This window comes from Anabrus simplex, chromosome 2, assembly GCF_040414725.1.
Source record: "Anabrus simplex isolate iqAnaSimp1 chromosome 2, ASM4041472v1, whole genome shotgun sequence".
NCBI lineage: Eukaryota > Metazoa > Arthropoda > Insecta > Orthoptera > Tettigoniidae > Anabrus > Anabrus simplex.
In genome coordinates this window covers 157,228,123-157,242,683 of record NC_090266.1, presented here as the reverse complement: position 1 = coordinate 157,242,683, position 14,561 = coordinate 157,228,123, and the positions used below count along the sequence as shown (strand labels likewise).

The following is a 14,561-nucleotide window of genomic DNA, read 5'->3' as shown; positions in this document are numbered from 1 at the left end:
GACTTGTTCAGTTGGATTTTGATGGAAGTGTAGGTGGTAAGAATGGTAGGGTTAGACCAAGGTATGAATATGACAAGCAGATTAGAGCAGATGTAGAATGCAGTAGTTACGTAGATATGAAAAGGTTAGCACGGGATAGGGTGACATGGAGAGCTGCATCAAACTGGTATATGGACTGATAACTCAAACAACACACATCCTTACTCCGATGAGGTCTTCAGTTGTAGAAGAATTGACTTACCTTTTCCGTACAACATGACCTTAAGCAGCGCTTTACTTAGATATAATTATGAGTATCAAAAATTTATTTTAATTATTTTATGATCATATAGCTGTCCTATCCGTCATGCGGCTCAATGGATTTATACAGTAGTTAGCATGCTGGTCTTTGACCCAAGGGATCCTGGGTATTTTAACATTCACTAGATAATTCCTACGGCTCGGGGACTGGGTGTTTATGCTGTATTCAGTATTAGACTTCATCTTAACTAGGGCCCCATCCTCACAGACACGCAGGTTGCCTATAGGACATCAAAGCCAAGGATGAGACTGAGAGAGGTCAATGAAAGTAACAAATTTGTTCTAGTCCGCACCAGAAGACATAATGCACTGTAAACACTTACCAGCAAAGTCATGCATATATAGTCACTCTCCGGATGTCACACGCCATTATTATTATTATTATTATTATTATTATTATTATTATTATTATTATTATTATTATTATTATTATTATTATTATTATTATTATTATTATATCCGTCGTTGATGGGTTAGTTTTCTTATTGCAGCAGTAATACGAACTAGTAAAGTAGAGAGGCAGCAGAGCAGATAAAACACGCCTCAATTAACAACAATCCTGATTTAGTTATCGACGTTCTTGATAAGTTTTAGTGGATTACAACATTATAGGCCATCACGGTTTGTTTTGTTCTAGTTCTGCGATAACAGGACTTTCGGGGCCTAGGCACCAGTTAGCCTCGCATCTGAAGATGGGCTCGAACCCCACCATCGACATCCTTGAAGATGGTTTTCGGTGGTTTCCCATTTTCACACCAGGCTGTACCTTAATTAAGGCCATGGCCGCGCCAATCCTTGGCTGCAAAACGTGGAGAAATCAATTCGCAATTGGAGTATGATGCCGACCACGTAACTCTCCTCATACAGTACAATGTTCCGTCACAAAAACATTACTATTGTCATTCTCTTTTCATTGCAGGACAATGTTTTGGTGGAACCGAGACGTACGAGAAGACAACTGGAGTCAAATTCTCTTTTGGAGCTTCACAAGGAATACTTACCCAGCCAGGAACGGGAATAACAAGAGACTGCACAGCGATTTGCCGCCAAACACCGACATGCGCAGCCTTCACTGTTGGTTCGTTTCTCTCTACTTAGGCAATTGTTTATATATAAACTATATTGTTGGCACAGGGAAAACATTAAATAAAATTACTGCCATCAGGGTGCAACAATATTAATGTTAACTCCATAGTTTTCATGCATTAACATTGGAATGACATAGATGAAAATTGCATCCTTTAATTCTAGTTCTGCTATCAGTTCCTGTTCCTTAAAATCACCATCTAATTTTCGTATAAGATTATACGGGGCTGTCAAATGAAAACCGAACACCCACCATAACACACATTCCGCGCGAAAGGTGGCAACAATGTTGTTACGTAGCGATACTGCCATCGCTGTGGTAGGAGAACTGACAAAATCACAGGTACACGCAGTTGTTGGGTTATGTCTTTGTTGGTGTGCGGAATGGTCTAGTGTTTTCGACCAACTGTAGAAGTGGAGGCAAGCAAAGAAGAGGAGAGAAGTGTGGTTCGTTTTCTGGTGGCTGAGGGTGCTGCAGTACGCATGTCTGCTGTGTATGGCGTACACTGCATGTTCATGACGAGTGTGCACGAGTGGCATAGGAGATTCCGTACACTGCAAGACGATGCGACCTTCCTCTTTCTACAAAACTGAAATTGATAGTCTCGTCTCCTAGTGGGATATATAACCCTTTTGGTAATTACTTTTGAATAAAACCATTCCATGGTCACGTTGTACCGGATGTTCGGTTTTCATTTGACTGCCCCTTAAACTTAGAAAGTGATAGAGATATTAATAAAAAGTATTATGTTGATTCGTTTCATATATGGGTTTTTATTCGTTTCAAGACTACGAAACATCGCGCTGCCAGTCGTACAATATGGATTCAGCCGGTCATCGGAATAGTCTACACGACAAGATTGGAAGCAACTTCTTCGAGAAAATTTGTCTACGAGGTGGTAAGTATATTTAGCTTTAGACTCTTTCTCTCTTCCATATTCTAACAGTAAGAGCAGTGGTCTAACTAAGAAAGGACGTCCGCCCCTCGCAAAGTACTATTTTGGGTCCCCATCCTCAAATTCCAGTGTATGAGACCCTAACCAGGATTACGTGATTCATGGACTGGAAAAAATCCAAAGAAAAACAGCTCGATTTGTTCTGGGTCATTTCCGAAAAAAGAGTAGCGTTACAAAAACGTTGCAAAGTTTGGGCTGGGAGGACTTGGGAGAAAAGAGACGAGCTGCTCGACTAAGTGGTATGTTGCGAGCTGCCAGCGGAGAGATGGTGTGGGATGACATTAGTAGACGAATAAGTTTGAGTAGTGTCTTTAAAAGTAGCAAAGATCAAAATATGAAGATAATTTTGGAATTCAAGAGGACAAATTGGGGAAAATATTCATTTATAGGAAGGGGAGTTTGGGATTGGAATAACTTACCAAGGAGATGTTCAATAAATTTCCAATTTCTTTGAAATCATTTGAGAAAAGGCTAGGAAACAACAGATAGGGAATCTGCCACCTGGGCAACTACCCTAAATGCAGATCAGCATTGATTGATTGATTGATTGATTGATTGATTCTGACATTGTGCCAGAATGATGTGTTCTACATTAATCGTACATACTAGAGTTATACTATAATTAATTAAAACTTACAAGAACTGATATCCATCACAATTTTCCGAAGCTTCGTTGTTCCGCGGATACTGTTATGACCAGTAAAGTGAGATAAAATTGCAGCACTGTACAGAAATCAGAGACACTACTAGCAATGACCGAGTTTTCTACTATCAGAAGTTCGGCCAGTTCTTTTAAGTTCACAGGTCGCAAACTTTTATATCCAAATATCTAACACACTAGTGTACCTAACACGATGTTTCAATTATATTTTACTTACTACCAGTCCCAAAATCACGTTATAGTGTCGATATGCCATTAACATAAATTTCAAAATCACTCTGCGCTGAAATGTCACTACTGCAAACATTGCATCCCTCGTGATATTTGTCCTGCATTCTCACTTAAATTTTCAACCGACACGCCGGATTTTGATTTATCAAAATACGTAGCACTGTTGGTACTGGAACCTGTTATACGTAGAAGCTCCACCTACACGTTAAAGAAACAATCAGTTTTTTCCAACTTTCTTAGCAGATTCTTCCTTTTCACGCTCTCTCTTGCGGTTCATTCAATCAATCAGTCACTACTGATCTGCATTTAGGGCAGTCGCCCAGGTGGCAGATTCCCTATTTGTTTGTTTTCCTAGCCTTTTCTTAAATGATCGCATAGAAATTGGAAATTTACTGAACCTCTTCTTTGGTAAGTTATTCCAATCCCTAACTCCCCTATCTATAAACGAATATTTGCCCGAATTTGTCCTCTTGAATTTCAGCTTTATCTTCATATTGTGATTTTTCCTACTTTTAAAGACATCACTCAAATATACTCGTCTACTGATGGCATTCCACGCAATCTCTCCACTGACAGCTCGGGAACATACCACTTAGTCGAGCAGCTCGTCTCCTTTCTACCAAGTCTCCCCAGCCCAAACTTTGCAACAATTTTATAACGCTACTCTTTTGTCAGAAATCACCCAGAACAAATCGAGCTGTCTTTCATTGGATTTTTTCCAGTTCTTGAATCAAGTAATCCTGGTTAGGGTCCCATACACTGGAACCATACTCTAGTTGGGGTCTTACCATAGACTTATATGCCCTCACCTTTAAATCCTTACTACAACCACTAAATGCCCTCATAACCATGTGCAGAGATCTGCATCCTCTATTTACAATCGCATTTATGTGATTACCCCATGAAGATCTTGCCTTATATTAACACCTAGGTACTTACAATGATCCCAAAACGAATTTTCGCCCCATCAACGCAGTAATTAAATCAGAGGGGACTTTTCCTATTTGTGAAACTCACATTCTGGAATCCATTTAAATACTTCGATGTACGGGTACTTGAACTTACAATTTAAACTAGTGCACAAGTCAGTGAGTCACGAACTGAACTGTAACTGACTCTGAATTACCATCCTGATCTGATTAATTTAGGGCCGGGGATTTTCCTTTGAATGATGCAATGCGATCAATTGTGAGATTCGAGCTCAAGAGGAGGGGAGATATGACCTCATCCGAGCCTATAACCTACACTGACTACTGGAATGTACCTCGGAAGACCTGGCAACACTGAATGACAGTCAGGTTCACTGCGTTGATAGTTTTGTGCTTGTGTGTTCATGTCCCATCCCCGCGCATCTCAGGGATTCAAGACCCTGTGTCGCATCACAGTATACGCAACGTTCTATGAGAATGTTGCCTTATCATGTGCAATGTGAATCACCGTGGAATCATCGAGGAGAGACGCTGCTTCTTCCGCCTTCCCGATGTCCCTCGTCCCTAAGGAATCGGGGGGCTGCCAGGATCATATACGACCTCAGACGTCTTACATCATTCGCTCCGGGTTTTCTCTAAAAGACCCTGCCGCTACTCTGGCCTCAATTCCTGCCCACCTTTTAGCAATCAAATTGGATCTCCGTTCTGGATTCTTTCAGACGCCCGTGCACCCGACGACTCGTCACTCCTACGGTATTCTTTACCTGGGGCGACGATAACGTTGGATCCACTTGCCCATGGGTCTCGCACCGTCTATAATGCAGCAATCGCGGAGGTCATCCAACAGGAATTCGCTGTTCGGATGTTTAGATGTCACATCAGTACAAAAAACAAGAAAATTGTTTTACATTGCATACTCTAATTCGGCAAAGAATAGACTGGTTGGTTTCATTTAAAATATAAAGGAAATTACTTATTCAGTTATACTGTACTATAGAATGGCTTTGTGGGCATCCCGAGCCAGATCCTCCCCCCCGCGCACGGCGTCCCCTACGGACCCGTTAGTTACGCCCATGAGTACGAGTTACATGACGCACCTGCATAGCCATTTATCCCTCACACTGCTTGTGTCCTACCCCAGCTTGTCAGCGTATGTTGGGAACTTCTTGTAAGTTTGCTCATCTCAGCGCAATGACATTGCATTCTAAATACTGCACAGTATGGGCGAAGGGTCCCAGTAAACCTACAATACATATGTCATTTGCTATAAGTATGTGTGGATGATACTCGGGTAAGAATTTCAGTATTGGCTTCAAACAAAAATATTGCTAGGAGAAAAAAAACAGAATAATAAATCATAAAAGTCAGCAAATTTCGGAAGTGCACGATGGTGGATTCGAGTGTTTTCTGTTTGGAAGAGAGACCTGTAGCTTCTGCGTGGGTACACAAGCGGCCTTAGACCAAGAAAATCGTGAGTACGATAATGCAGGATGACAGCAATTGACAGGTGTCACACTCTTCATGAGCTGTTTATTTATGTTTCTCTTCATTCCATTATTCAAGGATTTCTCCTTTAGATTAGACCGTATGGGAGTTTCCAGTGAAGCACTCGATACTTCAGGCGAACTGACCTACTGAGCTATATTATCTAAAGCATGCTGTACATTTCATGTCTACTTGACTGTTACTGGCATGTTCTGACTTCTGCCATATTTATTCATATTTATCGACTTCCTAACTTATTTGTCATCAGCCACATAGATCTGAATTGACGTCATATTTTGTAGCTGCTGTATATAGTGGGCTACAGAAAGACCTGCACGGTAAGAGATCATAATTCAGTGCTCTCTCAGGTTAAAAGTAGGAAAGATCACAATATGAAGATAAAGTTTGAATTCAAGAAGACAAATTGGGGCAAATATTCATTTATAGGAAGGGGAGTTAGGGATTGGAATAACTTACCAAGGGAGATGTTCAGTAAATTTCCAATTTCTTTGAAATCATTTAAGAAATGGCTAGGAAAACAACAGATAGGGAATCTGCCACCTGGGCGACTGCCCTAAATGCAGATCAGTATTGATTGATATATTTCATTATTTATTCCTCAACGAGCTCATATTTCAACACAGTACTCTGCTGTTGAAGTGCTCGTCACTTCCGAGAAATGTGCCATTTTTAATTTGTTCTTTTTCTTTCCAGTGAGCAATTTGAATGCTATGTGTGGCGATCGTCTGTGGGCGTTTGAGAGGGTTGTTGGGGCCTACCTTGAAGATTTTGATGATCGAGAGGAAAGAAATGTCCAGACCAAGACAGAATGCGAGAAACTGTGCTTATTTGAAAGTGGATTTACATGCCGGTAAATATTTTTCTGTTGTAAATTCGGTGAAAGATAGCTACATGTTACTTCTCAAATACTGTACAGAATGTCTTAAGTTCTTCACCTCAAACATCTTCTGATTATAGACATGATGCTGTATAGGCTTTTGGGCTTATGCCGTGTCAAGAAAATAAGGTGAAATTCTTTACGTTTCGCAGAGAACTGTGCTCTGCGTCATCAGAACAAAATCTCGACTGTCCACGAGAAAGGCTTCTTAAACAACGACTTTTTTAAATATAGACGTTATAATAGAAGTGGAAATGGTACGTTCATTCGCCACCAGATGGCTCCCCGGACGTTCTCTGCGAAACGTAAAGAATTTCACCTTATTTTCATGACACGGCATAAGCCCAAAAGCTTATACAGTATCATGTCTATAAGTACGGGCCGTGAAAGCATCAATGGCAACATCTTCTGATTAGTTCACGATACCAAGCTGCTGATTAAAGAAAGTATATCCATTTCTGTCATATACTTAGTCGATCGTAAGCAGGTACAATCAGTAATGCAATTATTTCTATTCAGTCATGTAGCAATGGCGCATTGAGTTATGCAGATTTTGAGGATTTTTTTTTACCCGCAGGTCAAAAAGACAAATACGTCAGCTTCATATCGGTAGATTTATTGGAACGTTAAAAAACTCCTACGGAACAAAATTTCGGCACGTCCGTGTCTCCGAAAACCGTACAGGTAGTTAGTGGAACGTAAAATCAATACATTATTAAATAGAAAATCATTTCACACGGTAAAATGCATTAACTAAAATAAACATGATGAGGAAAGATCATTTCAAAAATTCCAAGGTGTCATGCTTAGGCTCACCTAGTGAATACAGCCTCTTAATGCCTCTCCGCTAAAAAAACAAATAAATGAAATGAAATGGCGTATGGCTTTTAGTGCCGGGAGTGTCCGAGGACATGTTCCGCTCGCCAGGTGCAGGTCTTTTGATTTGATGCCCGTAGGTGACCTGCGCGTCGTGATGAGGATGAATAATGATGATGAAGACGACACATTCACCCAGCTCCCGTGTCTGCGAAATTAATTAATAATGATTAAAATTCCCGGTCCCTCCGGGAATCGAACCAGGGACTCCTGTGACCAAAGGCCAAAAAGCTAACAATTTAGCCATGGAGCCGGACACATAAAATAACGTAATGCTATTACTGTACAGTACTTCGTGGACTGGCGCCCACAATGTACGCAACACGGCGTTCACACATTCAATAACTTCTTGGTCTCGCGATTACAGTGTAGGCAACACAGTGTACACCTCCGTACGTACAATCGCGATCACAAGAATTCCGGGTGGAAAAGGAAACAGGTAACTTTTGGGCAAAGATTTTGGCCAACCCTGAGGATGAAGGAGAAATAACCAAGGCAACGTCACGCGTGTTCGTCTTCCAGGAGGTGTGGCCTGCGACGTTGCGCACTCAGAGTCCGCTCCCAACTCCATTTTTTCGGGAACTGGTTAAGATGTTTCTATGGTTAAACATTATGGCTATACTAGCTTTTCCTAATCAAGAAAAACAATTAATTAACTGTAATTTAATTGCGATGAAGTGTGCACGATGTAATCCCACTCCAATATACGGCATTTAATTGTTTGATCAGCGCTGACAATAACTTCATTGGAACGGTTTTCCAAACGCCCTTGCATCTCTGATAATCATAATTATTTAATGCCAGTGATGCCGCCCACCCTCATCGGAGGGTCTGCCTTACAAGGGCTGCACTCGGCTAGAAATAGCCACACGAAATTATTATTATTAATGCCAGTTTATTTTTACTTTGGTTTTTGAGCTTAAAATTATGATTATTAGTAGTAGTAGTAGTAGTAGTATTTAACAGGGCCTATATCGACGAAAATAAGGATCATTCTTTCTTACAGCGGTTGAGCGCGATGCCATTTGACAATGAAGTCATAGTCAAGACCACTAACATTTCAGCCAGACTTCGCACACAAGAATTAGAAAGAAACTGGAGAATTTGATCCCTCAATGAGTTGACATACACATTACGTCTGTTGCCCTGAAGGAGACGTGTGTTTCCTCCCTTCATTCCCCTCTCATTTCATTGTCGAGCCGGTGGGACGTGTGGGCAGGCGGGGAAGCAAGTACCTTCCCCTCCGCATGTGTTTCGTTCTTGATAGATATCCTCGTACTTCGTTTTCACCACCTCCCCTCACACTTCAGATGTGTGCATGTGTTAACGCATCTAATGGATGTGCCCAATGAGAGAGAGTGTTTAAACAGGTACTGGGTGGTTCTTAGGGCTGTACTGATTTCTTGTCTGAAATGAATATTTCTGGCCACGAGATACTAAAGATTTCGTGTGTACTACAGTCAATTTGTTCGTGGACTGGCGCTACCAGTTCAAGGATCAGATAGTTTTTGACCTGTCTTTTCGCGCCTGTTTCCCGTCGTGGTGATCCGGGCAATTTCGACTTGATCATCACAAACGTTTTGCTAGTGGATTTGCCTACGTTCTTGCAGAGATTGAAATTTGTCCGTTGCTCTAACTACAACATTCTCAAGATCAGCCGCTGACATTCAACTACCCTCACAACAGAGAACGCACTTCTGGCTATACTGTATGCACGCAACTGTTTCTTGTTGGGACAGCCAAGACTCCCACGGCAACATCGTGTGGTGCACACTCTCTGCCGTAACGCACCACAGACACTAGACGGCCAGACCGTGAACTTAATGAATACCTATGTATATTCCTTTTCCTTGTCAACTTTTGTATTATTCCCGTCCCAAGCTAAAAAGTCAGTGATATCCTAAAGACAACATTCTGTAAAATAATTGTAATTATAATTTTATTCTTTACTTTTAAAAAAGTAATTCTTCTTCTTAATCTGTTTACCCTCCAGGGTCGGTTTTTCCCTCGGACTCAGTGAGGGATCCCACATCTACCGCCTCAAGGGCAGTGTTCTGTAGTTTCAGACTTTGGGTCGGGGATACAACTTGGGGAATGACCAGTACCTCGCCCAGGCGGCCTCACCTGCTATGCTGAACAGGGGCCTTTTGGGGGGATGGGAAGACTGGAAGGGATAGGCAAGGAACAGGGAAGGAAGCGGAATCTTAAGTTAGGTACCATCCCGGCATTTGCCTGGAGGAGAAGTGGGAAACCACGGAAAACCATTTCGAGGATGGCTGAGGTGGAAATCGAACCAACCTCTACTCATTGGACCTCCCGAGGCTGAGTAGACCCCGTTTCAGCCCTCGTACCACTTTTCAAATTTCGTGGCAGAGCCGGGAATCGAACCCGGACCTCTGGGGGTGGCAGCTAATCACACTAACCACTACACCACAGAGGCGGACAAAAAAAGTAATTTTTAATCGTAATTGAGTAAAATATTTTTCACGGAGGAAAATAAAGGCGACTATGTTTGAAGAGACGCTAACGGTTAGAGCCACTGGAAGTTGTGCGCAGGGAGGAGTTCTTTCTCCTCTTCTGTGGAACCTTGTGGTGAACAAAACCATATCCATGCTCAACGAACAGGGATTTTACACACAAGGATACGCAGATGATCTAGTTACTGTGGTAAGGGGTAAGGTGATGAGGACATCCAGGACCTCATGCAGAGATCATTTAACCTTGTGGAGAACTGGTGTCGGGAAGAACAACTACAGTCAACCCGAGCAAGATAACACTGGTCCCTTTCACAAGAAGGAAGAAATTAGAGGGGACGAGAACACTAAAGCTCTTTGGGCAAGAAATCTATACGGAAAAACAAGTGTTACACTTAGGTGTAATATTAGACAAAAAGTTAACCTGGAATCCACACATAGAAAGAAACATAACCCGAGGTAAGAACCTATTGTATGCATGCAAGACGGCGGTCGGGACAACATGGGGTCCAAAGCCGGCAATGGTGATGTGGATATACACAACGATCATTAGACCACCGATGACCTATGCAGCAATCATTTGGTGGATCAAAGTAAGTCAAGGAAAAGTCAGTAGCAAACTAAGTAGCCTTCAGAGAATGGCATGTATAGCCGTAACTGCGGCAATGAAATCTACGCCGACAGAAGCCTTGAATACTCTACTAGATCTCCCTCCATTAAGTAACTTTATAGATGGACAGGCTATAATGAGCTCATATCGATTGGAGCGAAATGGATGCTGGAAGGCTCAAAGGCCCAATCTTGGTCACTGTAAAATTAACAGAGTAACAGGGGAAGTTTTACACATGCCAGATGATCATATGATTCCAAAGTATATCTTTGAGAAACCATTTGAGACCCAGATAACTAAAAAGGAAGACTGCAACATTAACAGATGGAAAACTGGTAGGGAAGATCTTGTGTGGTGGACAGATGGCTCGAGCATTGAGAAGGGAACAGGAGGAGGGATCAACGGGGAAATACCTGAGAGATCAATCCACATGAGCCTAGGCAGACACACCACAATTTTCCAAGCTGATGTGATAGCCATCATTACATGTCTTGAGGAAAACCTAAAGATGAACTGTAGAGATAAGAAAATGTTCATATTTACATATAGCCAAGCAGCCATTAAGGCACTTGAATCTGTCCGGGTTACATTCAAAATTGTTTGGTATTGTCACACACTTCTTCTGAAGCTCTCAGTGTACAATGTTGTTAAAATAATATGGGTTTCTGGGCATTCATGGATAGAAAGTAATGAAGAAGCAGATAAATTGGCAAGAAAAGGGTCAGAAACACCTTTTGTGGGTCCAGAATCAGTATGTCGGATCTCTTATAGACAATCCCGACTCTACATAAGTAAATAGGTTCAAAAGAAACAAATAGAGACCTGGCAAAGTACTCCAGGATGCAGGCTTGTGAAAGAACTAATAAAGAGCCCAAACAAGAAGCATACTAAGGAACTGCTGGAACTCAGCAGAGAAAATATAAGACGGGTAGTAGGACTGCTGACTGGACACTGCCATCTTCAAAAGCACCTGCATAGAATTGGAGTAATAAGAGAATGTATGTAGGAAATCCAACGATGCAGAAGAATCAACTGAATACACACTCTTTGAATGTGGGACGCTGGGAAGAATCAGAATCTCCACGCTGGGATTACCTGGTGAAGAGAGAAGAAACATCCAAGATGACCCAATAAGGAGGACCTGCAACTTTTTTAATGGAGCAGGTATAACTAGGTGGGGATGAAGGAAAACACATGGTAGCAAAAGATCTCCGAGATTGAGTCTAAAAGGAACTTTTTTAAGAGACCCCCATGAATAAAGGAAGAAAAAGAAAATATTTTTCAAGTAACTTTAATCGAGTCCAATTACTTTTTCTTGTACTCTTTCCATCACTGGAGGTCATGTTCATGATTTCTGCAGTAATGTAAAACTACAAGCTTCCTTCCGTCAGAACAAGATGCGTTTGCCTAAAAATTCTGTCGCTTATATTTCTGGCTTTCCTACGTCCAGTTAAAATTCTTCGTATTGTATTCCTTGCTGGAGAATTTCGGTGGAAAACACTTCATTGAGCTTCATATCACTTAAGTGTCATACGTAGTAATTTTCCGTTTCATTGTTACCACTTCAATATATTTAAGTAAAATTTACTTCACTAACATAGAGTAATTAACAACACCAGCCCGCCAATAGACCGTAATAACACAAAGTGGAAGTAATAGAACAAAGAATTTAATTATACTGATTTATTTACACACTAAAATAAGAACGGAGTTAAATTATCGTAAGGACAAGCCAACAGCGTGGAAACTATTTGTTATTATGACAGGCGTTGGCGTGGCCTTGGCCTAGCACGAGCAGCGTTGAAGTGCGGACGAAGGCAAAATATATTTTTTAATGTGAATTGTAATACATCACAGAGACCATCGCTGTTTTCATAACACTAATAATGGCGTTATTGGTTTTATGTCCCACTAACTATTTTTGCGGGTTTTGGAGATGTCAGTCACTGTTATAGAAGTATTTATAAGAGAGTGTGCATGTGAGAGGATTTAATGCATAGAATACTGTTGAACTGATGTGTCCTTGTATTTCAGGTCTGCCGAATTCGACGAGTCTTTGAGCATATGTCGACTGAGTAGAGAAGATCGCCGCAGCCAGCCTAACGCTTTCCGTAGAGTTCCTGGGAGCTCTGTCGATTACTTGGAGAATCAGTGTGTTCGCTGTAAGGAACTTCACTTTGTATACTTCACTCATCTTTCTGGCTTCACATTCAGCACAAGTGAACGCCTGTCGCAGTGTAGTTTCTGCTCTGTGTGGAATTTACACCTAAAAAGCACCTTTCTGACTCTGTCACTACATCGGCTTTCACCACCGAGTGAGTTGGCCGTGCGCTTAGGGCCGCGCAACTGTGAGCATGCATTCGGGAGGAACCCACTATCGGCAGCCCTGAAGATGGTTTCGTGTGGTTCCCCATTTTCACACAAAGCAAATGCTGGGTTTGTACCTTAATTAAGGCCAGGCCGCTTCCTTCCCATTCCTAGCCTTTTCCTATCCCATCCTGTCTGTGTCCATGCGACATAAAGCCAATTGTAAAATAAATATCAACTTTCACCCGACATCATATCCGGACATTGCAATTGTTCTTACTGCAATTGTAGACTCGTAATTACTTTCGAATTCCGGCAAATATTTTGCGATAGGAATGAATTTTATTCAAATTTTACAAGTTTATCAGTAGGGGATGTCCTGTTAAAATGAATCTCCATGTAGATTGCCAAGACTGCACGTGATGCATTTGAATCATAACCTGTTAACACTCGAAGCTCTTCTTTCTCTTTGCAAGTCGAGATTGTAATGCTATCCTTTCTCTTTCCCTTTATCAGTTATCGACGACAATTGTAAAGGTTTTAATTCATACAGGGTATGGTACTCTATTAATAGACACAGCGGGACGAACACTCAGATATTTCTTGTTTTTGCTAGTGGTTTAACGTCGCACTAACACATCGAAGGTTTTCAGCGACGCAAGGATGGGAAAGGGCTAGGACTGGGAAGGCGGCCGTGGTCTTAATAAGGTACAATCCCAGCATTTGGCTGGTATGAAAATTGAAAACCACGGAAAACCATCTTCAGGGCTGATGACGGAGAGATCCGAACCCACCACCTCCCGAATGCAAGCTCACAGCTACGCGACCCTAAAAGCACAGTCAGCTCACTCGGTCACACACAGTCAGATGTCACAAGAAGGAGAAGGAACTTGGTTTTTCAACAAGTCTGATTCATACGTTTTGTTTTCGGTCTTAATTTTAACCTACAAAAGTTGTAGCGGTTTTTTATATCATAAATGGGATCATGGGGTCGTAAATGATGATGATGCCTGTTCTTTAAAGGGGCCTAACATGTAGGGCATTGGACCCCCCAGGGAGGGGTGTAAGTGAAGACACTTCATTTTTTATTATCAGAAATGTTTCAAAATTACATTTCAATTTCCATGTTTTTTAACATAACGCAATAATAAGAGAAAACAGAAAGAAAGACCACAAGATGAGAATCATTTAAAACAGCCGTACATAAAAAGGAACTGGAATGAGATACAATCTAAAAAATCATTATTGTAGTCAACAGTGCTACAAACATGTGACATGTAATGTAAGTGCTGCAAATGATACATTTTTTTGTTTGGATACCATACTGATTAGTTTCATAAATGTCCAATACTCAAACAAATATAGAAACAGTAACAACGTCGTGAGGTCATTGACGACACAGTCTGAAATTTGCGGCTACGTGCAGAGAAAACGACGGCTCTACTTATCGTATGTGTTGATCTTAAACTTCCGGAATGATACAGAGAATTGCCAAGAGTAGCATGATGAACGGAGGGAATGGCAGGGTTACACAGTCGTTCTAAAAGACCGCACAGCACCGTTTGACAATCAATACGGCAGTCTATGACTGGTAAATTGAGAACAATTAATACAATCTCTCGAAACATAATTTCTGGATTTTGGATTATAATACTAAAGTAGAAAACAGTCTAGTTCAATTTAGAAGAAACAATATTGGCACGTAATTTGAGGAGTTATTAACAGCCTACAAAACTACTGCACAATGT

At 41.3% G+C, this 14,561-nt stretch overlaps 1 protein-coding gene across 1 annotated transcript in view; it reads left to right on the top strand.

The window, feature by feature from the left end:
* Nucleotides 1–768: 768 nt before the first annotated feature.
* LOC136863472 (uncharacterized) overlaps nucleotides 769–14,561 on the top strand; it is a 208,900-nt gene continuing 195,107 nt past the window's right edge. The window contains exons 1-5 of the mRNA XM_068225952.1: nucleotides 769–772; nucleotides 1,220–1,378; nucleotides 2,175–2,285; nucleotides 6,363–6,519; nucleotides 12,541–12,668. Coding sequence (XP_068082053.1) covers nucleotides 769–772; nucleotides 1,220–1,378; nucleotides 2,175–2,285; nucleotides 6,363–6,519; nucleotides 12,541–12,668 — 559 coding nt within the window. The remainder of the gene's footprint in view (nucleotides 773–1,219; nucleotides 1,379–2,174; nucleotides 2,286–6,362; nucleotides 6,520–12,540; nucleotides 12,669–14,561) is intronic.